We start from the raw sequence: 24260 nt of genomic DNA on the forward strand, positions 1-24260 counted from the left end.
GGGAAGCAATCCAGATACTTGCGCAAGAGGGGGAAAAAAATCATATATCTCCCTCCCGATCTCTACAATCAGCTCTTTCCTAGACATCTTCAGGAAAGTCCAATTAGGGAACACGGGAAGAAAATACAGCAGATCACTCCTCACCGGGGATCTGGAATTCCAAGTGCACATCCAGTATCACGGGGGACTTCTGGAATGCGTTGTCCACCAAAGACGTGGCCAAATGATAATGGCTACCACAGCTCTCCACTTCTGGAATGGGATGGAAACGCTTTGATCAAATACTCCAGCATCTCACCACATCAAAAAAAATCCACTCATAGCCAAGCACCTCACACCAGTTAATTTTTTCGCCTCCAACCGCTCCTCCAACAAAAAAAACCTCAGATCACCAAAAACAACTGTTCACCACCACCACCAATACCACTCCCTGAAGCCTCACCCCACAAAAACCAGTTTTTCATATCCCTACTAGCCCACATCGAAATTGAGGGCACTCACAGAATGTCCCTAGAAGTGATCATAGAAGCTCTGGAAAATTTTTGCACCAGCAAGCAAATCCAAGAATGGCTACAAAAACGTAACATCCATCCCACAACCATCACCAAAGCTCAAGAGAGGAGCTGGATAATTAACTTTAACTCGGAGGAGGACCGCAGCAGAATACATGCATTGAAGACAGAGACTGAATCACTGTTCTTTCACATGACGAATTGGAGCCCAGAACTCACAGCACCCCTCTCGGGGCAATGGGTGATCGTCAAAGGTCTTCCGGTGGAAATCCGATGCAGGCATACTCTGGAATGCCTCACAAAAGGTTTCGGAGAACTTATCTGGGCCGAAAGCCAGCCAGCGAATCTTCACAAAGAAAAAATCTTCATCTTGCCAAAATCACCGGTAAGTGGTTTACAATTTGTTCATATTTCCTGCGGAAAAACCATGACTTGGGTCTCCATGGAATTTGGAGAACTAGAAGTCCTTCCGGTAGTTTGTCCCAGCTCGGAAGAAACCTCACAAGGCATGTCTCAGGTTGAGTCGACTCACCCAACTTTGCCGACTCGAAAACATCACTCGGAGTCCAATCAGACATGGATTCCGAAAAAAAATCCGGCCCCAAATTTAAATCCAAATCAAAACCCAAATCCCAGAACAGTCCAATCTCTGCCAATCTTCAATAGCCCAATTAATGCCCGCGCCGACAAAATCCCCCAAGTGACAATACCCCTACCCACAGTGCCATCCCTTAGTTATCGAACTCCCCAACCAACTGCAAAATACCTATCACCAACCCCAAAAGGAAATCTATCTGACAAGATCTCTCGAGCCAATCCGTCGTCACAACCATCACCTGACAAGACTTCTTCCATAACTCCCGCTACTTCCCCATCCTCATCATCTCATGACAAGACTCCTATCAGCCCCTTTAGTCCTATCATCATAAACCACACCACCCTCTCACCTACATCGCCGTCACACTCTGCAAAAATCCTACTTACCTTCCTCCCCATTTCCCGAAAACCATCATCACCTCTTCAAATCAATGGTACCCCCAATGTCCCCTCGATCTGGCAACCTCGAGCCCCGGGACGTTTTTCAACCATCACATCCACCGCAGCCAAAATTTTCCTACACGCCACCATCGATCACATCAATCACCAAATCCCTTCAACCCACATCATGTCGACCTCCCGTCCCTTCATATTTAAACCACCTCCCTTTCCGCCACCCTACCCTAAATCCCCCGTTTCCCGAAGTCCACGATCTTTTAGTACACCTCGCCTGTCAAACGCCACCTGTGCGCCCTCCATTTCCCGAGGCTTATCCACCTCGACAAACCCCCAGCTCTCCACTATATCACACACAACCTTGGCTCCTTCTCGAAACTTATCCACCTCGACCTCGACTCCCCCCTCCCTCAACCCTCCCACATCAAATCACCCAACATCCCATTCCTCTCGCCACCCCATCAAACCCTCCTTTAACACAAATCTCCCTATACACAGATCCTCCTCAAGCCCCGCTAAGCCCTCCCTATTCGCCCCGCCTTTGCTCAAATTCCAATTACTCCACCTGGGATTTTGACCCTCCTTTTTACTCCCCATCCACCTTATATATCCATTCCCCCACTATCCTCTGCCCCACCCCCCTTCGAATCATCAACCCCCACACGAACACTATGGAGACTTCAACCCCCCAAAAAAATCACCCCTCCCCTACACACCAATGCCGAAAGACAATATGTCCAAACCCCTTACCTGTATACCTACTCCAGACCAAAAAAAAAAGAAGGTAAAGATAAAGCAATAGACACCACCCCCCCACTTTCTAGAAAAAACAAAGGGAAAGACAAAGTCAAAGACACCACCCCCCCACCTTCCCCCCCTCCAAACTCCCCCCCTGTCCTTCCAATGGAGCGTCCTCCTTGGCTCGATCTCCCCCCTGCCTTCCCCTCTGGAATCCTCCCAACTTGGTCCGACCTGCCCCCAGCTATAATCTCCAAATCTACTCCAACCATGGCCTTAACTCCCACTCCGCGGGATGATCTCCTCCTATTTCTTCTGGAGCAAGAACAAGATTTCCCACGAGAGGAATTTTCTGAAATGACGGAGCTTGCAACATCTTATGTTCGAACTATCTTGAAGCTGGCTTGGCGATGCGGAATATCAACACCTTCCGATCTCCATGATTGTTCTATCATGGAATGTCAGAGGGCTCGGCTCTTCGTCTAAGCGAGCCCACATCAGAGCGGCGCTTTTTGATGTTAAACCAAAAATTGTTATTCTACATGAAACTAAGCTGCAGTCTTTTGATTATTCACTTGTTTGTGATTTGTGGTATGACACCAACCCTGCGTGGGCAAATGTGGCTGCAATTGGCCATTCCGGTGGCATAATTGTCATCTGGGATCCAACTGCTTTTGACGCAAAATCTGTCGTTCCGGGTCAATACTCAATCGGTCTCCAATTTCTCGACCACAACCTCGGAACTTCTTGGGCGCTTGCCGGCATCTATGGACCTACTCGTTACCGTGACCGGGCAACTTTCTGGGAGGAAATCCTCCAGCTTGTCCAGTTATGGGACCTCCCTTGGCTCCTTGGAGGAGACTTCAATGCAACTCTTCTTTGCTCTGACAAAAGCCCTCCTGCCTCACAAACCTCATCAACCATGAGAGCTTTTTCTGATTTTATCAATAGTCTTGCTCTATCCGAGGTTCCTCTCTCGGGGAAAAAATTCACCTGGACAAACTGCCAAACCCCCCCTATTTTGTCTAAATTAGACCGTTACTTTGTAAATACAGAATGGAACCTCCTCTTCCCAAATGTCTCTGGCCAAGTCCTAAATAAAATAAGATCTGACCATTGGCCTATCCAACTCAACACTCGGCCAGTTACGTGGGAAAGATCTCCTTTTCATTTTGAGAATGCTTGGCTGTTAACAGAGGCCTTCATTCCCTTCTTCAAAATGTGTTGGCTCAAACTGGAAAATCATCCTAACCCGGGCTGGGCCCTCCCTCTGAAACTCAAAGCCCTCAAGCCAAAGATCTGACTGTGGGAAAAAAATCTCCGAATTTCTGCTGCTTCCCAGAAAGAATCGATTCGCCGCCGCATTTCTGAGTTGGATCTACTAGAGGAACAAAGGTTAATCTCTCCTTCTGATTTATTAGTTAGAAATAATTTAAATTCAGAATATCTTTCGTTTCTTCGTTCTGAATCTGTTCGTTGGAAACAACGTTCAAGATTTCGATGGATGGCCGAGGGAGATGGGAATACAAAGTTTTTCCATTCCATCGCCTCGGCCCGGAGGAGGACTAACCGTATCACTGCTCTCTGTAACGGAGAACAAGTGATTACGGATAGTGCCTCCATTTCTAACCTCTTGGTGAAGTACTTCGCATAACTATATTCAGAAAACTGTTTTAGAAGACCAAAACTCCATCAGCTTGACTTCGAGCGTATCTCATCTGAAGACGCTGCAGATCTTGAAAAACCATTTTCACTTGAAGAAATTGAACGGGCTGTCCTTGGCCTTTCTAAAGATAAAGCCCCAGGACCAAATGGGTTTAATGGTGAGTTTTACCACTGTTTTTGGGACCTGTTAAAAAACGATGTATGTGCCTTCATTAACAATTTTCACCAAGTGGGTATAACTCACTCTGGGATCGGCACATCTTTTATTGCTCTTATTCCCAAAAAAACAAATTCAGAGTTACCCAAAGATTTCCGTCCCATAAGCCTTACTTCCAGTTCATATAAAATTATTGGGCTTCTCTTGGCTAATCAGTTGAAAGCAGTCCTTTACAAGGTAATTAATCCTTGTCAAAGTGCTTTTATCTGAGACAGAAACATCTTGGACTCTTCTCTAACAGCTCATGAACTCCTTGATTTGTTAAAAAAATCATCCCTTCCAAGGTTTGTCCTGAAAATTGATTTTGAGAAAGCCTTTGACCGGGTTGACTGGAAACTTGTGGATTATCTTTTTGACCATATGGGTTTTGGCACAAGATGGAAATTTTGGGTGAGGAGTTGTCTTTCCTCTCCTTCTTATTCTGTCTTGGTAAATGGTAAACCTCATGGTTATTTCAAAGCCTCTAGGGGGATAAGACAAGGAGACCCTCTATCTCCATTCATTTTTACTCTCGTAGGAGAATACCTTTCCTCTATGATCCGTTTTGCAAAACTTTCGGGTTGGCTAAACCCTGTTTTTGTAGATCCGAACCATGATGTTCCCATTTTACAATATGCTGATGATACTATCCTTTTCGGAGAAGGGTCCATGAGACAAGTTAAGCACATGAAAGCTGTTTTGAACATCTTTGAATTGACCACTGGTCAAAAAATTAGTTGAGAGAAATCCTCAATTTTTGGATTTAACATTGAACCCTCCATTCTCAATTCAATGGCGAATGCTCTGGGTTGTAAGTGTGCATCTTTTCCAAGCACATATCTGGGCTTGCCTTTGACTCCACTATTGCCTACAAAGAATTCCTGGTTCCCGGTTGTTGAGCGTCTTGAGAAGCGTCTCGCTTCATGGAAAGGGAAATTTTTATCCAAAGCTGGTAAGTTGGTTCTCATCAAATCTTGCCTACACGGTATTCCTTCCTATTTTTTATCCTTGTATCATTGTCCTGCATCTATTCGGGATAGAATAGAGTTTTTAAAAAGAAGATTCTTATGGGATGGGCCAAATGGGGAAAAAAAGTTTAATCTTGTAAAATGGGAAGATGTTTGTAAGCCAATTATAATGGGGGGGGGGGGGGGGGGGCTCGGGATTCGGGACATTGCTACCACAAACAAGGCACTGCTCATGAAGTGGATCTGGAAATACAACATGCAACCCAATTTGTTGTGGCGTAGAATGGTTAAAATGAAGTCCGGAACAGTTCATGGCTGGTGGATGGACAGGGGGAGGTTTTATAAGTTATCTCCAGTTTGGAAGAAAATTGCCAAATTTTTGCCATCTTTTAAGTCTGTCGTCAAATGCTACATCGGGTGCGGAAAAGAAACTCTATTTTGGACAGATTGGTGGATAGGCTCTAGCTGTTTGCAAGTTAGTCATCAACGTCTTTATCAATTATCAAGATCTCATAGCACGATGGTTTCTGACCATTGGCAACCTTTGGGTGGCTAGAATCTACATCTAAGGCGAGCATTGAATGATTCTGAAGCACTGGAAGCCACTGACCTGGTCAATATGCTCTCAGAAGTGACATTAAAACGCTTACTGACACACTTATCTGGACGCCGAACAAACAAGGTATGTTCTCCACTGCTTCTGCGTACCACCATTTGATTGCATATCCGACTCCCCAAGAGGCACATCCTGCTGCCTTTGCATGGGCGCTCCCTATTCCTCCTCGAGTTAAGTTCTTTATCTGGACGATATGCCGCAAGAAAATCTTAACTGCTAACGCTTTACAAAGACGTGGCGTTAATGTTCCAAACCCAGAATGCCCGTTTTGTAATTCATCTCCCGAAACAGCAGATCACACGCTTCTACATTGTGCATATGCTCATAAAATCTGGACGAAATTGACAGATAAAATCGGTATTTCATACTGCCCATCTCAAGATTTACATAACACCATCCTAACTTTGGTTAGTTCTCGTCTCCCAAAATTGGGAAAAAATTTAATCCCTTGCTGTGTTGGACACATTACATGGAATTTATGGAAAGAAAGAAATAATCAAAAATTCAATCAAAAAGGTCTCCCACGGAAAATTCTTTGTGATCAGATTATCGGTCAAGTAACCTCTTGGGTTCTCCAATGCAAAGAATTTTACAACTTGAAAGGGACAAACATGCGAGGAAATTGGCGAAATGTTGTAGGTATGTCTAATCCGACAAGAGTTCCTGAAATGGTTGAATGGTCCAAACTCCCTCCTGGGTACTTTAAGCTAAATTTTGATGGAAGTGCTCTTAGAAGTCCGGGTCCGACTGGTTTTGGCGGAGTTATTCACGATGAACAAGCCAATCTTATCTTCACATATGCGGGTCCAATTGGTGTATCTGACTCTACTAGCGCAGAATTACATGGGTTGTACAACAGTCTGAAACTTTTTAAACAAAAAAAGGAAGGTGCTCTCTTTGTTGAAGGAGATTCTCAAGTCATTATCAACTAGTGCACAAAGCCATCCAAACCTCCTTGGCGTCATTGGGAGTTATTTGAGAAAATTTGTAAGTTAATTTCTGTTTTACATTGTACTTGGAAATATGTTCCAAGATCAGCTAATCACTTAGCTGATGCTCAAGCTAAAAAAGGCGTTTCCCTCCAACACCTTGTTGTGGAGGAAATGTCTCTTTAGCTTTTTAGGGTTGTAATCTTTTTTTTCTTCAGTAATACATTCACACTTACTCCTCAAAAAAAGATGATGGAGGTCATCCGTTCATGGGCCAGTAATCATCGTGTTGCTGCTGCTTCCCAGAAAGAATCGGTTCGTCGCCGCATATCTGAGCTTGATCTACTCGAAGAACAAAGATCTATTTCTCCTCTTGATTCACTTATTAGAAATCAATTAAATTTGGAATATTTAAATCTACTTTGTTTTGAATCTATCCGCTGGAAACAACGTGCTAGATTCCGCTGGATGGCCGAGGGAGATGGAAACACAGTTTTTCCATTCCATCACCTCAGCCAGGAGGAGGACTAACCGTATCACTACTCTCTGTCATGGAGACCAAGTGATAATGGATAGTTCCTCCATTTCTAATATTCTGGTGAAGTTCTTCTCAGACTTGTACACCGAGGTGTGCTACAATAGACCAAAGCTGCCGCAACTCAAATTCCTGCGCATCTCTCCCACGAACGCATAAGATCTGAAAAAGTCGTTCACCACTGAAGAAATTGATTTGGCTGCCCTGGGCCTTCCGAAAGATAAAGCTCCTGGACCTGATGGTTTTAATGGTGAGTTTTACCACTGTTTTTGGGATTCAATCAAAAGTGATGTGTATGCTTTTGTCCACAATTTCCACCAAGTCAACATAACCCATAAGGCAGTTGGAGCATCTTTCATTGCTCTTATCCCAAAAAAATCCAACACAACCCTACCCCAAAATTTTCGACCTATTAGCCTCACAACCAGTTATTATAAAATCATTGGACGTCTTCTTGCAAATCGGCTAAAAGCCCACCTTCCGAAAGTCATTAATCCCAGTCAAAGTGCTTTCATTCGAGATAGAAATATTTTGGACTCCTACATGATTGCTCACGAGCTATTAGACTCTTTCAAAAAATCTTCCCAGCACAAATTCGTCCTAAAATTAGATTTTGAAAAAGCCTTTGACCGAGCAAATTGGAAACTTATCGATCACCTTTTTTATCGAATGGGTTTTGGGAATAGGTGGAAATTTTGGATGAGAAGTTGTATTTCCACCACATCATATTTTGTCCTCGTTAATGGAAGGTCGTGCGGTTTCTTCAAAGCAACAAGGGGAATAAGGCAAGGTGACCCTTTGTCTCCTTTTCTCTTTACTCTCATTGGGGAGCACCTTGCTTCTATAGTCCAATTTTCTAAATGCTAAGGTTGGCTTAGTCCTGTCTCTGAAGACCCGAACCAAGATATTCCAATCTTGCAGTACGCTAATGATACTATTATTTTTGGAGAAGGTTCTATGAGACAGATTTCCCACATGAAAGCCTTGCTCAACATTTTCGAATTGGCTTCTGGTCAAAAGATAAGTTGGGCTCAATCTTCTATCATTGGCTTTAATATTGACCCCTCCATATTAAATTCAATGGCAAGTTATTTGGTTAAAAGTTGCATCTCTCCCCGGCACATACTTAGGTCTTCCACTGACTCCCGTCCTACCTACAAAAAGCGCCTAGCACCATGTCATTGAGCGCCTGGAAGGCCGTCTTGCATCATGGAAAGGAAGATTTTTGTCCAAAGCTGGTAAGTTTGTACTCATAAAATCTTGTTTACATGGCATACCCTCTTATTTTCATTCCTTGTATTGCTGTCCAGCCTCTGTCCGGAATAGAATTGAACTCCTTAAGAGGAGATTTTTATGGGGTGCACCAAATGGGGAAAGAAAATATAGCCTTGTAAAATGGGATGATGTTTGTAAACCCATTGTAATGGGTGGTCTCAAGATCCGGGATATTGCAACAACCAATTCTGCCTTACTGTTGAAGTGGATATGGAAATTTAATATGCAACCAACTCTGTTATGGCGGAAAATTGTTGAAGCCAAAGCAGGGAAAGTTTCTGGTTGGTGGAGTGATGGTGGAAGATATTATAAATTATCTCATGTGTGGAAGAAGATTGCCCAGCTGCTGCCTGCCTTTAAAAATGTTGTCAAATGCTACATCGGTACAGGCAGCCAAACAAAATTATGGACAAACTGGTGGGTTGGCCCAAGCAGTTTCAATGTTAGTCATGGACGTATTTATCACCTGGCAATAGAACAAGATGCGACCGTTTCTGCGCAAAGGTTTACTTCTGGTGAGTGGAACTTAGATCTCCGATGAGCATTGTCGGACGTTGAAGCCATTGAAGTTGTTGATCTTGTCTCAAGTCTCTCAACGGTAAGAATCAAAAACTCTCCAGACACTCATCTAGACTCCGTGCGGGCAAGGTAGTTCTCTACTGCTTCTGCCTATTACTTCTTGGTCTCTCTCCAATCAAATCAACCAATCTATCCAACTGCTTTTGTGTGGTCCTTACACATTCCACCTCGTGTGAAATTTTTTATTAGGACCGCGTGCTGAAAAAAATTTAAACCTCCGACTCATTAATTCGACGTGGAAATAGTGTTTCGGACCCCTTATGCCCTTTTTGTCATTCCTCTCCTAAAACCGCAGATCATATCCTTTTACATTGCGAGTATGCCCATTTGGTTTGGACCAAACTCATAAACAAAATTGGGTTGCAATACTGCCCATCTCAATCATTACCTTCTACAATACTCACTATTACTAGCGCTCATCTTCCCAAACTTGGGAAAATATTAATCTCTTGTTGTGTGGGTTACATTGTCTGGAGTCTATGGAAAGAGAAAAACAACAGAAAATTTTATCAAAAATATCTTCCCTGGAAAATTTTGTGCAATAGAATCATTGAGCAAGTATCCTCTTGGGTACTCATGCAGAAGGAATTTCAGAACTTAAAAGGATCAAATTTGCGTGGAAACTAGCGTCACATTGCGGAAATGTCTTTCCCGTCCCACCTTCCTCCTATGACAATTTGATCTCCACCCCCATTGGAACACTTCAACTTAAACTTTGACGGAAGTGCATTTGGTTGCCCTAGGCCAGCTGGATTTGATGGAGTCATTCATGACGATAAAGGGAATCTTTTTTTATCATATGCTGGACCAATTGGTATATCTGATTCAACCAGTGTTGAGCTACACGGGTTGTATAATGGGTTAAAACTCTTCAAGCAAAAGATGGAGGGCCCTCTCTGTGTTGAAGGCAATTCAAAAGTTGTTATCAATTGGTGTATGAATTATTTGAAACCTCCTTGGTGGCATTGGGAATTATTTGAGGATATATGTACTTTAGTTACCCAAATGCATTGTAAATAGAATTATATTCCTAGATCTGCTAATCATTTAGCAAATAATCAGGCTAAACAAGGTGTTTCCCTCCATTAGCTTCTTGTGGAGGAAGGCCTTCTTTAGCTAGGTATGTATACTTTCTTCATCTTGCAATATATATTCACACCTTATTTCAAAAACATGAGATGATGGAGGTCTATGAGCATAGCTTGCTAGCCCATTGGGGCACTTTTTGATGTACTTCGATGAGATAGAAGATGTTTTTAAAACCGGAAATATCACATGGTTACACACTCCTAAAAACACTGATAGCATTACTTCATTGGCTAGAGTGGATCACCCAGTATCACCTTATTGTTAGTACCTATCTCCCTCTCTTGATTTTTTCTCATCTTTTCTTATCCCTTTTTTGGAGTGGTAAAGTGAAATCGTATTAAGAGAAATTTTATTAAGGACAAGGAATGTACAACTACACAGTCCGAGAAATCAAGGCCCCCTAAACATTAAGGGGCCAAAGAAGAAAAGGACTACAAAGGAAGAGAGAACAAACTGAAAGAAGTACAAAGGTAAGCCTCCTGATGTCTAAACACCATATCTGAACAATTAACCCTTTCTCAAGCAAGTTTATCAGCACCACCATTAGCCTCCTGATGTCTTTTCTGCTCTTTTGAGCCAAGATTATCTCTCAGGTTGTACTCGTTCACCGTGTCACTCTCGTTGGGGGAGCTTTCTTAATGGATTCCAATTCCTAATTGCCATTCAAGAGAGAGAGAGAGAGAGAGAGAGAGAGAGAGAGAGAGAGAGGGAGTGAGTGACAGAAATCAAGCCAAACTCCAGTGATCACCCCAAGCGTAGATCCAAATTCCACAGAGTTAATCTTTCTGAGCCGAACTGGAGTCTCTTCCTCAATCTAAATCCCCTTATTTTCCAAAGATTGAACATTATTCCCGAAACTCTAAAACAGTAGGATCAACATTATAATCTATATCTCTTGAACTGAAAGAAAAGAGTATAGAGACAAAATTGACAGAGAATTGAAGAGTGATAAAGAAATGAAGGAAAACCTTAAGTTTTGATTATTGTTAAATTCATTCAAGGCCTTTGACTTGCCTGATCAAGAAGTTGTTTGCACATCTGAACATCCTTTGCAGAAGTTGCAGCAACATCAATGCAAAGAAGTATCTGGCAAAGAACAAATGTAAGAAAATGGTAGTTCTTTTTTTTGAACAATCAGAACAGGCTAACTTGTGGAAAAAAAAATAATATTTATTAAAGAAAAAATAAGGCTAACATGCTTACATACCGTGGGTAAGGAACCCAACTGAGCACGGAAGGATGAAAAGTCCAGTTCCAGAACTGCATTTGGGGTTCCCTCTGCAACACGAGATACAGCATCTTCTACCTAAAAGGATGCTCGAAATCAATGTCTTTCAAATCATATAAGTTATGGAAATAAATGTAAAACTTCCTCAGATACTGTTAAACAAAAAAAAAAACACCAAATAGAGCAAAAGTAAAGGACGATCAAACACATATAAGTAAAACTCAATCTCCAGGATAAAGAACAAAATTAAAGATAAATCAATTTAAAATAAAGACACATGCTTAATGTGGACTCAACCAACAGATGAATTCATGGATTATATACAGGGTCTACTTTGAGATACAACAGGAAAAACATTGTGTTAAAAGTAACAAATAAGGCAAAATTATAACATTACAAGAATAGAAAACTCCCCCAAGGAGATAACTTAAGTTTTTAACTTTAAAAGGAATTCAAAAGGAAACCTAGGGCCTGGCGGGATTGGAGTAGTACAAGATCATGATAACCAGATATTACAGTCTTAATCAGGTCCACTCGTTATAGTAGATTCCACAGAAGTAGAATTGTGATTAATACAACAAGGCCTACTACTCTTCTACAATCATTTTAACCTTCCTCTAATTATTGAGAGTGATTCAGGTAGTGTAATTTCATGAAGAAAAGAAAGTGAAAAGCCAACGTGGAGGTTTGAGCAGATATTTCTTTGAGAAAGGAAAAATTTATTCAACGCAAAAGCCAAGAAGATAACTACAAAAGGCAATGCAAGGTGCCCCCCCTCTTTACAACAAGGGATTGAAGGGAGGCCCCTTGCTTTGCCAAGGAATCAACTAAGGAATTAGCTGATCTAGAAATATAACTCCAATTACAATCAAGGGGAGAAGTATTATCGACAGCCTCATAAAAGGACCTTGAGTGCTACCAAGGTAGATTGGAACCCAAGGAGCACCACCCAATCACCACTTTGGTATCCCCTTAAATCAAAAGACTGTCACTCATGTACTCTCTAAAGATAAGTAATTCCTGCAAGAGGGCCTAAAGTTCCACTGAAGTAGAGTTTGAAATGCCAATTGGCCCTGAGTAGGAAATCAGGGTGGTTCTATTACAATTACAATTCCTAAACACTCCTCCAATCCTTGCTCTGCCCGAGCAGCATCAAAGTTCGGTTTAACGATGCCATTGGGAAGGACCCATTCTGCCATAACGGTTGGCTTAATGAGTGAGAACATCTGCACAATCAACCGCCTCTAATAGTAATACCTCTCAAGCTTCTAAACTCCTTTCTAGTATTAACCCAAGTGGCAATTAATCCTAGAATTCAGTAATTGACTTAATTCACCAAGGAGTCTTTGTTGTTGAATCTTTTGTTGTTTCTTCCAAGCCACAGTCCCATGGTATGTGAGCAATACATGCTAAGGGAAGCATTTTACCCAATCCAGGATGTCAGAAAATCTACTGCAGAGTAGTTTATATTATCTTATGCTACCTGGTTAGATCTGTCTCTAGATTATGTTCTGGAAGTTACTTTCTCTCCTTCTCTGGGATGGCATTGTGCGGAGACTCTCTGGGCGGACCAACTCTTCGATCACCCTCCCGCCTCCGCACCTCTACCTCCCCTTCAGAATGGACAAGACGACGAACTCAACGGTGAACGAGACTTCACTTAGCGATAGCAGCAAAACGGAAGATTTAAGAAGACCAGGCTCTTGGAAGACAACGATGGCGAGTGGCAGACCATCACTAGTAGATCCACCAGAAGAAGACTTCGACATGCCTCGGCTAGCAACCCCCAACTTTCTCCTTCCGGTACAGGAAGACGACTACCACAATCAGACAAACTCACAAATGCTCGGGTCAAGTAATTCGTATTTCGTCAATGACAGGGAGTAGAAGATCATTCATTTCCATCCCAAGTGAGGCTAGAGGCTCCTTCATCAAGATCTTTGACAAAGTTACCGCTGGCAGCACTGGAAGAAGCTTCGCCAGGGAGCTTTGGACGGGTGAGTTCGTTTTCTACCTCGCCACCCAGCTCCACCATGGCCAACCATAATGTAGAATTACTCAGTGTCGCCGGGGTGCGATTATGGGTATTTTGTTCATTCCTCAGCTCACCAATACAAACTTCGAATGGGTGCCTTCCAAAACTGCCTCCTCTAGCTCATACGAGATGTCCCAACCACACAACAGACCCACCATTCCCACCCAAAGCCTCCAATAAACCAACCCACCATTCAAAACCATCGTCTGCCACTGTCACCGTAAATCCTCCCCCAGCCAGCTACCACAGCCCCCTCCCCCGTGCATTGAACACAAACCTGATTTCATCTCCCTCACCATCCCAGCCCAAGCCTTCTCTGATGATTTGCGTCGTCTGGCCTCGGCTGCTTTGGCTCTTGCCCGCTCGCCCTGTCCCACTGAGCACTCCATCCACCTTTGGGCCACCACTCAATTGTCTCTTAGCTACCCCCCACTAATCTCTCACATTTCTTACCAGCTCTAGCTTCTACATTTCAAGTCCGCAAAAGATAAAACATTAGCCAAGGAGGCTACCATTCACCCAAACTCTGTGGTGAAAAAGTTCTTAGATTGGTCTCCCTCCCTCACTAATGCCCCCTTGGGACAATGGGTCACAGCTCGTGGGATCCCGGCAGAGCTCTGGTGCTGGCATACCATGGAATGCATTGCCAAAAATTTTGGCACCCTACTGCGCATCGACAATGACACAGCATCTATACTGACAGTGTCTCAAACACTAGAGCCTGCCCTCCTGTTGCTTCATGAGGAGAGTGACAACAGACTAACAATCTATCAGCTCCTTTCTGATAGCCTCAGAAAGCACTCGTCTAGTCTGTTGACCTTAACTGCAAAACCTTACCTCCAATAGTCACCCACACTTAATTCAAACTTCATGTGGAGCCAATTCACAGAACAAATCTCTGGCCAAGTAACTACTTGGCTCCTCAACAGAAAAGAATTCAGAAGTTTCAATGACACCAACTTTAGAGGAAACTCGCAGATAATCGCTGGTCTCTCCCAGCCCTCTCGCCCCCTGATCATGGCCATCTAGACCCCGCCTCCGATCGGCCACTTTAAGCTTAATTTTGATGGTAGTGCTCACGGTTGCCCGGGTCCAGTGGGTTTCGGTGGTGTTATCCACAATGCAAATGGCGACTTCCTCCTCTCCTATGCAAGCCCCCTTGGCAACTCTGACTCTACAACAGCGGAACTTTCGGGTCTGTAACATGGTATCAAAATCTTCTAAAGTCACCTCTCGGGTCCTCTCTGCATTGAAGGTGACTCAAAGGTGGTCACCAACTGGTGCGTGAATTCCATCAGGCCCCCGTGGTGTCATTGGGATATGTTTTTGAAATTATGTAATTTATTTTCTCTTTTAATTTGTAACTAGACACACATTCCCCGCTCTGCTAATCACTTGGTAGACGCCCAGGCCAAAGCAGGCATTTCACTCCAACGCCTTATTGTGGAGGTAGGCCCTCAGACTTAGGTTTGTTTGTAAATTTTCCTTTTTTTATCAATATACACTCTTAAAAAAAAAAAAAAAAAAATCACACCCAGTACACCCATCTCAAACTGGCCTATGCCCAACACCTAGTAACTGGCAACCACTCAACAATATCCCCATTTATCTCCCTGACATTCAATCTATCTCCACCGAGACTTCTATATCTAGTTTTGTCTCCCCTTTTCTTAGCCCTACGCCTCTCTCAATCATGAGCCCAAACTCTCCACCCCGAACCGGCTTTACCAGTCATCAGCCAGCCTCCCCCCCAGCTCCAGCTCGTACTGCTACCACTTCCACTCCACTAAACATTTACAGAAGTAGAGGGAAACCCACCAGCCTCATCCTACCACTGGTGAACCCAGTGCTCCTCTCCCCCTAACTACCTTCCTGAGTGATCCAGACACTGGAAATCTTATTCTTCCCCCTCTAGGCAAGCACTCTCGAAAATTTGTGGAGGCACTACAATCTGAAAAGCACAAGTATCGTGCTAACGAATGGGAACAAATTATGGAACTTGCAGCAAGATTCGGTGCAGTTTACTTGGGCCCCCTACCTAGAACTAAAGAGGCTGCCAAAGTCATGCGAGTGGCCTCCTTCAATGCAACTCGCCCCTGCCACGAAAAATCCCCCCCTCCCTCCCACAGCAGAACCACCTCCACTATGAGAGCCTTCGCTGATCACATCAGTAGCCTTAAATTAACTGAGATCCCTCTTTCTGGGAAGACGTTCACCTGGACCAACAGGCAACAGCTTCCCATCCTTTCAAAACTCAACATGTTCCTTGCATTTGCCAGCTGGCTCCATCTCTATAATAACACTTTTGGCAAGGTGCTTAACAGGATATGTCTGATTCTCATCGATACTAATTTCTAGTCGTGGGGTCGTTCTCCCTTCCGTTTTGAGAACATTTGGCTCCGGGAACCCAATTTTAACTCCAACTTCAAAGATCGGAGGCTTTCTCTTCCTACCAACCCCAACCCTGGATGGAACTTTCCACTCAAATTAAAGTCTCTTAAATCTTGCATCAAGTCCTGATCTTCTGAGCGCCACTCTGTTGCTACTGGTTTGAAGAACCCCCTCCTCGATCGAATCTCCACTCTTGACCAGCTCAAGGAGGAAAGGTCTCTCTCCAACTCTGAATACTCTCTTCACATTGATCTCACTCGTGGGTTATGCTATTTTGATTGCATAGGTTTGGATTATTCTACATCGGTGGTTGGTGCACATTACAATTTTTGTCCTAACCCTAATTTTTGAAGTAGGGCCGACCATAACTGGTATTTGTACAATGAGTGGGAAGAGAAATTAGGGTTGAAATGAGTATTAGCTTATTCTAATGGCTGATTCTGGTGAGATTATCACCCCATCAAGGAAATCTGAAAATTCAGAAGGGAAAAATGTAGTTTTCATTACATCTGAGAGGCTAACTGGTCAAAACTACCTTAGTTGGTCAAAGTCAATTCGAATATATCATAAGGCTAAGAGGAAGTGCAAGTTCATACCAACATGCAACATTACAAAACATCACTAAAACCATTAAGAGGATGTTCTTCAAACCAACAAACCTAGAACTTATCCCCCATTAGAAGATCTAACATTCAATTGTTAAAAAGTTTTAAAATGCTTAATCTAAGGGTCCACACAATTTATACCACAGTCTAAATTGACAATCAAAAAGTCATTTTTTACGTGATTGAAGACAAGAGATCATTTAATTACAACTTCAGTTAGATATTAAAGTAATCACTAGCTTCCAAAGAGTAAATTTTTAGCTCCAAACCAAGTTATCGAAATTGGTTCACTAGACCCAAAGCAAGCATTCCAAAGAGTAAATTTTTAGCACCAACAAAGTTATCGAAATTGGTTCACTAGACCCAAAGCAAGCATGACGTAAGAATAAAACAAAGAATCAAGTATATATTTGCCTATAAGGCAAAGAATAGATGTAGTCTTACTATGTAAAGGCAATAGTCCCCTCTTGAATATTACAAATTTTACGTTCATCCTCCAAGATATGAATGTATGGAAATTACAACAAACCACAACAACAAGTTAAAAAATAAGACACAACCAGAGCTAACTTCAGCAGAGGTTATTTGAGGAAATCTGTAAGTTAATTTCTGTTTTACATTGCACTTAGAAACATGTTCCAAGATCAGCTAATCAGTTAGCCGATGCTCAAGCTAAAAAAGGCGTTTCCCTCCAACACCTTGTTGTAGAGGAAATGTCTCTTTAGCTTTAAGGGTTGTAATCTTTTTTCTTCAGTAATACATTCACACTTACTTCTCAAAAAAAACTTCAGCAAAGGTTTTCCATGTGCATAGAGCATACCGATGCCTTCTGGAAAGTAGAATCTACCCATTCTGCAAGTTCAAGAGCGGCTCTATCTTCTGGAGGTAGAGCAAACCGATGTACTGCCTCTTCACCAATATCATACTTTGCCCTTTGCATGCAGCTACAAAATTCAAAAATTATTTTTTGAAATGTAGCAATTCAAAACTTATTCAGAGTAACATTCAAATAAACATATTATTCAGAAGTCAATAGACATATTGTTTATGTGTTATCTTATGGACGAGAAATCATGGAAAAATATGACAAAAACTTTGTTCTGAAACTCTTGCCAACTCACACATTTAACAATTTGGAAGGAGCAGCACGTAATATGGCCAGTGCTTCCTTCCAACTCCAGTTGCGTGCAGATAATGGTAGAAGGCGCTGCAGGAAAGATAATCGCCACTCCCAATCTTCAATGAAAAGCTTAGCATTTGAAATCCTCCACTCTAAGGCTTGCCTTCCAATGGATACAATGGAGTTCAATGCTTGCTCAAGTTCAGACCCAGCAGTTGGTAGATTACGATGCAATATATTGAGTAGTTGGGCCATAAAAGATACTACTGTTTCACCATCCCCTTCAGAGGAAGTGCTAAAAATGGATTTATTGCAAGTAGAAGGGGTACAATGCATCAAACTGACAGAGATGTCATCCATATATAGAAGAGCAATAATAATGTTCAACATGAATATCTGCAACAAAAGGAGTAATCACAATGTCAACAAAGAGATATAAAGTGATTATGCCTCTCAAGGACAATAGGAAACAAAGTACATAAAACACCCCTCAATAAGACCTAACAATATTGCTGCTCACTACATTTTTTAAGAGAAGCAACTAACCTTGCGTGGAATACTACTGATAGCTTCTAAATGATTCTGGAGGTCTTTCAGGTAAAAACCTGCCAAATTGTGTTTATTTTCATTCTCATTGGTTGAATTCCTCTCAATAGCTCCTAATGCAAGAACAACAGCTTCCAAAGCATATCGCATGTTCATAAGCTCAATGTCCTGCTTCCTACCAAGATAAAGGTAAATTAACGTACAGTAGATGATTTAAATGGGAAAAACAAATATAGCAACGTTAACTCACCTAACAACACCACTGAAATCAGAGAGCATAACATTAAAAAATATATATATATATATATTCAAGGCAGCTTTCTTTCAATTTTCATCGCAATAGAAAAGGAAAAGTTAATGGTGTCTAGGAATTCAGGAGTCCTGGACAACATGGGCTTGCCCAATGACTACATTCCAAGGATTGAACCGAGTCATTGGCTTACTCTGGGATTGTGACAATATTGTGCCAATTCCGTTTCAAAACACTTATCCTGATTGAACTGGAGCAAACAATCCATGCCTAAAGTGCAGGCATTTAAGTTTTTTTTTTTTCCTTTTTTTTGTAACAGCGAGTATTTTATTGCAAAGAGAAAGAATATACAAAGTGTGAAGTTTGAAAATAAAGAGGACTGAGAAGAGAGATCAAAAGAGAAAGAAGAGAAGGAGAGAAAGTTGCCACAAAAGAAAAGAGTAACAGATTAGGATCGAGCTTGACCCTTTTACCCTCTTAATATTACCTAAGCAGAGCATGAGTACATGGTCTAAAATGCCCTTCTCACTCACAGCTTATAAACCAGGTTATTCTAAAGAAAAAAGGACAAACTACATATGAAACACAAAATAGTAAACAAAGCACGTGGGAGGGACTAGTTACACATACCCACGAAAAACAAATCACCAAAATACCCCTGAATTGCACATCTCAACATTACCCTTTAAGCAGAAGAATATATATCAAATAACCTTAACTTGTTACTAAATACACCAAATTCTTTCTTACCAGGAGCCTTGGTAGAAGTGTCTAAGTTCGTCAGTAGAAAAAACATATGTAGTGCTTAGTCTTTTTCCAAACAGAAGGAAACTTCTACAACCAAGAAGATGACTGTTAGGCACTCTGTTTCTCACAGCTTCTCTTCTCTTCTTTTATAGTTTAAGATTGTATCATATAACCATTTATTTTAGTTACTTGTAAGCCTCCCGGTAGCTAAAAACTTCCAATTCAACAAATTAAGTTGACACTCAAGCAAAATTTGATTGACCCCTCAAAATAAAAAAGGAAGCTATTTCTAGACAACTCCTTTAAAAAACTTACTATCTACAGTAAATATGCAAAGAATAAATCTACCAGCACACTTTGACTTTGAATCCTTCTAAAAGAAGTTGTCCAGAAGCTTCAACCCCCAGCTGGCATTTTGAAGTTCCAAATATATATATATATATATATATATATATATATTCTTAATTTGAAATAGTACATATAATATAATCTGTCTCAATGTTTAAAAAATTGAACAGGAAATTCTCTCTTTTACAGGCCCTCTATCTCTTTGTTAAAATACAAGTTCAAGGGTATTTTGGTCATTTCTTATATTTTCAATATTACATTTTTCTCTTATAGTATGGCTATTAGATAGAGAATGTCTTATTTTATCTCTAGTTAAATTTTCATTCAATTTAGACATGTATTTTAGGAGATATGTAATTTTGAGAATTGAGGGGCATTTTTGTCTTATTGTAAAATTTCACTTAAACCCTGATTATAAAGAAACAGAAACTGGTGGATCATGAGGAGAGAGCTCTGTAGAGGTAACTGCTGGAGGTACTGCTGGAGGTACTGCAGGAGTACGAGAGCGACGACTGTAAACACGAAGAGGCAATGAAGAACTCGATGATGCTGGTATATCCAAAACTGCAATAGGAACAGGACAGTCTAAAGGAGATTCAGGTGATGCAGGAAGCTTAGTAGATGATGAAAAATATGGAGTATGTTCAAAAAAAGGTCACATCGGCTGACACATACGTGTTCCGTCGAACAAGATCATAACATTAGTACCTGTCAAAAAATATGTATGGCCTGGGGATTCATGAATCCAAGAATATGAACCAAGCACTGCTCCTAAAATGGTTATGGAAAATCAATACTCACTATTCAAACCTTTGGAAGGAAATGGTTCTTGCCAAGCTTGGTGGTATCGCTCATTGGTGGATGTAAGGGGGTAATTGGAGAGGTTCATCTTCAATTTGGAGAGCACTATACCTACTTCATCCAAAATTTTCTTCTACCAATAGATTCTATGTTGGAAACGGTAGGTCCCTCAAGTTTTGGGATGATCTATGGATGGGGCAGAAGCCGCTACAGAATGCCTTCAGAAGCCTATTTATCCTCTCTACCCGCAGAGATATATCAGTAGCCGATGCTTTTGAGGGGGCTGGTATGAACCCCCATCCCAGAAGAAGTCTTTTGGACACGGAGGCACTGGAGGCCAGCCGCTTGATGGACTCTGTAATCTCGGTAAAAATTCGTCTATTGGTGGCAGATAAGCTCGTTTGGTGGCAGGACAAAAGAGGCACTTTCTCGGTATCATCTGCATTCGGTTTCATCAATGGCTGGAATGCGTCTCAATAGGATCATGAGATCTATTTTGTGTGGCGTCTTTGTGCTCCTCCTAAGATTAAATTCTTCATGTGGAGTGTTTGTTACAGCAAGATTCTCTCGGCATATGTGCTTAGGAGAAGAGGTCACCCCTCAATCGACCCCATGTGCAACATTGATGCCGAGTCCACAAGTCACATTCTGCTTCAATGCATCTTCTCATGGAAGATTTAGACATCCATAATTAGCATGTTGGGGTTGCAATTCTGCATGGCGGCTGATATGCTCTCATTTAGTAAGTCGCTCCTTGGTACTTCCCTTCCTGGCCTCGGAAAGGTGATGCTCTCTGCTTGTACTAGTTTCATCCCGTGGGGTCTTTGGCATGAACGCAATCGTAGGAGGTTTGATGGTAAAAGTGAAGCAATTGATCGTGTGGCAGACCGAGTGGTGGGGCATATATCTTCTTGGCTCCTGACAAAGAAGTCTTTGTCCTCCTTTGTGGGTACCCCTATCCGTGAAAACTGGAGTAATTTGGCTATGATGCACTTTGAGACAAAGGTCCCGATTATGCAGGAATGGATCCCTCCTGAACCTGGTCACCTTAAGTTGAACTTTGATGGCTCTTCTCTTGGTAATCCCAGGATCTCTGGATTCGGAGGGGATATATCGGATCATTCAGGCAACCAGTTTTTCTCATATTCCGGCCCTTTAGGAATCACCGATTCTACGTCTGCGGAGCTTCATGGCCTCCTCAACGGGCTTCGTGTTTTCAGAGATAAGTGCATCGGTCCCCTTCCTATTGAATGGGACTCGAAGGTGGTCATTGGATGGTGCGAGTGTGCATCCCCTCCCCCATGGCGCCATTGGGTCACTTTTCGGGAGATTCTTGAAATTACCTCAGTTTTATTTTGTATTTGGTCTATCATTCCGAAATCCGCAAATTCGACAGCCGTAGTGCTTGCTAGGCAAGGAGTTACCCTACAATCACTGGTTGTCAGGGATCTACTCCCTCTTTTGTAATTTCTCTTGTTAATATAAATACATCTTTATCAAAAAAAAAAAAAAAACTCAAATCCTCCCCCGTAGAAGTTCTGACTGATCAAATTACAGGTCAAGTATTTATTTGGCTTCCAAACCAAAAAGAATTCAGAAACTTCAGCAGCACAAACTTCAGGGAAAATTAGCAGCTAGTTGTTGCGCTCTCTCAGAATTCTCGCCCACCCCCCCACCATCGGGCCACTTCAAGCTTAACTTTGATGGGAGTGCTCCTGGTTGGCCTGGTCCCGCGGGCTACAGAGGAGTTATACATGATGCAAACGACGATCTCCTCTTCTCTTTTGCGGGCCCTCTCAAAAACTCTGATTCCACAACAGCAGAACTTTCAGGATTACTAAACAGAATTCATTTTTTTTCAAATCGACTCACGGGACCACTCTGCATAGAGGAAGACTCAAAGGTGGTCATTAACTGGAGTGCAAAATCCATCAGGCCTCCGTGGCGTCACTAGGATATGTACTCAGAAATATGTAATTTAATTTTCCATTTGAATTGTAATTGGAAGCACATTCCTCGTTCTGCCAATCACCTGGCAGACATCCAGGCTAAGGCAGGCATTTCACTCCAATACCTTGTTGTGGAGGAAGGCCATCTGACCTAGGTTTGATTGTGGTTGTTCATCTCCTTTTATAGTCTATTTACACATTTTTTTAAAAAAAAATCCTTTCCTTGCCCACAAACACAGGAAGAGACATAATGGAGTCCCCCCACCCCCGCATCTCTACCTTGAAATCGTGAAACTCAACTTTGATGCATTTACCTTTGGAAATCCTGGTCGAGTGGGAATTGTTTTCCGCAACCACGAACGCACCACAGTTGCTTCCTACTCCGACCCGAACTCCACTACGGTGAACTCCTGAATTTGTGTCAGGGTCTTATCCTCTCTCAATCTTCGATTGGTGACCAACTTTTGGATTGAAGGTGACTCCAGAATTGTCATTAGTTAGTGTTCCAAGGCCAGCAAACCTCCCTAGTGCCACTGGCAAAACCTTCTTTGAAATCCTCAATGTTTCTTCTGAATTTCATTGTAATTGGATGCATGTATTCTCCAACACCTTGTTGTGGAGGAAAGCCCTCCTAGCTAGGTTTGTTTGTACTCTCCACTTTCTTAAATAATTTATACACCTCTTTCAAAAAAAAAAAAAAATTGGATGCATGTATTAAGATTAGCTAACTCCCTTGCCGATTCTCTAGAAAAACATTATGCAATCCATCAATCTCTTACTACAAGGGGTCCCCACACCTAAATTTTGTTTCCTTTGCCTCTGGCTTGAAATAAAATTTCACATTCTCAAAAAAAAAATAAAAAAAATAAAGTGCCTCAAATAATCAAGGAGATTTCTGGTTACAATAAAGATCACACTGGAAAATAATCCATTACTTCTTTTTCTCAAAAATAGTCAGATATCATTCAAACAGAAAAGATAAAACAAAAATTATAAGAGCAAAACCAGCCAAATCTTTTTTGAGAAGTAAGTGTTAATGTATTACTGAAGAAAAAGATTACAAACCTTGCAGCTAAAGAGACATTTCCTCCATAACAAGGTGTTGGAGGGAAACGCCTTTTTTGTTAGAGCATCGGCTAAGTGATTAGCTGATCTTGGAACATGTTTCCAAGTACAATGCAAAACAGAAATTAACTTACAGATTTCCTCAAATAACTCCTAATGACGACGAGGTTTGGATGGCTTTGTGCACCAGTTGATAATGACTTGAGAATCTCCTTCAACTAAGAGAGCACCGTCCTTTTTTTGCTTGAAAAGTTTCAAGCCGTTGTACAGCCCATATAATTCCGTGCTAGTAGACTCAGATAAACCAATTAGGCTCGCATATGTGAAGATAAGATTGGCTTATTCATCGTGAATAACCCCGCCAAATCCAGCCGGTCCCGGACATCCAAGAGCACTTCCATCAAAATTTAGTTTAAAGTGCCCAGGAGGGGGTTTAGACCATTCAACCATTTCAAGGGCTCTTTCCGGATTAGACATACCTGCAACATTTCGCCAATTTCCTCACATGTTTGTCCCTTTCAAGTTGTAGAATTCTTTGCGTTGGAGAACCCAAGAAGTTACTTGACCGATAATCTGATCACAAAGAATTTTCCGTGGGAGAGCTTTCTGATTGAATTTTCGATTATTTCTTTCTTTCCATAAATTCCACGCGATATGTCCAACACAGCAAGAGATTAAAAATTTTCCCAACTTTGGGAGACGAGAGCTAACCAAAGTTAGGATGGTGTTATGTAAATCTTGCGATGGGCAGTATAATATTCCGATTTTATCCATCAATTCTGTCCAGCTCTTATGAGCATATGCACAGTGCAGAAGCGTGTGATCTGTTGTTTCAAGAGATGAATTACAAAACGGGCATTCTGGGTTAGGAACATTAGTGTCACGTCTTTGTAAAGCGTCAGAGGTTAAGATTTTCTTGCGGCATATCGTCCAAATAAAGAACTTTACTCGAGGAGGAATAGGTAGCGACCATGCAAAGGCAGCAGGATGTGCGGTTTGGGGAGTCAGATACGAAATCATATGGTGGTACGCAGAAGCTGTGGAGAACATACCTTGTTTGTTCGGCGTCCAGATGAGTGT

At 41.9% G+C, this 24260-nt stretch overlaps 1 protein-coding gene across 4 annotated transcripts in view; it reads right to left on the reverse strand.

Moving 5' to 3' along the window:
• Window positions 1–24260, reverse strand: part of LOC137950873 (uncharacterized) — a 125189-nt gene that overhangs the window by 84804 nt on the left and 16125 nt on the right. For 3 of the 4 annotated variants that reach the window (XM_068797529.1, XM_068797530.1, XM_068797531.1), the window contains 5 exons: window positions 18021–18195; window positions 17476–17870; window positions 17175–17298; window positions 11303–11401; window positions 11110–11181 (listed from right to left, as the gene is read on the reverse strand). In XM_068797529.1, coding sequence (XP_068653630.1) covers window positions 11110–11181; window positions 11303–11401; window positions 17175–17298; window positions 17476–17870; window positions 18021–18195 — 865 coding nt within the window. The remainder of the gene's footprint in view (window positions 1–11109; window positions 11182–11302; window positions 11402–17174; window positions 17299–17475; window positions 17871–18020; window positions 18196–24260) is intronic. The other variant, XM_068797532.1, reaches the window with a different exon arrangement.

Source organism: Aristolochia californica, unplaced genomic scaffold (assembly GCF_029961685.1).
Source record: "Aristolochia californica isolate CCGP_79_NKW_82.1479 unplaced genomic scaffold, dmAriCali1.0.hap1 SCAF_14, whole genome shotgun sequence".
In the NCBI taxonomy this organism is placed as follows: Eukaryota; Viridiplantae; Streptophyta; class Magnoliopsida; order Piperales; family Aristolochiaceae; genus Aristolochia; species Aristolochia californica.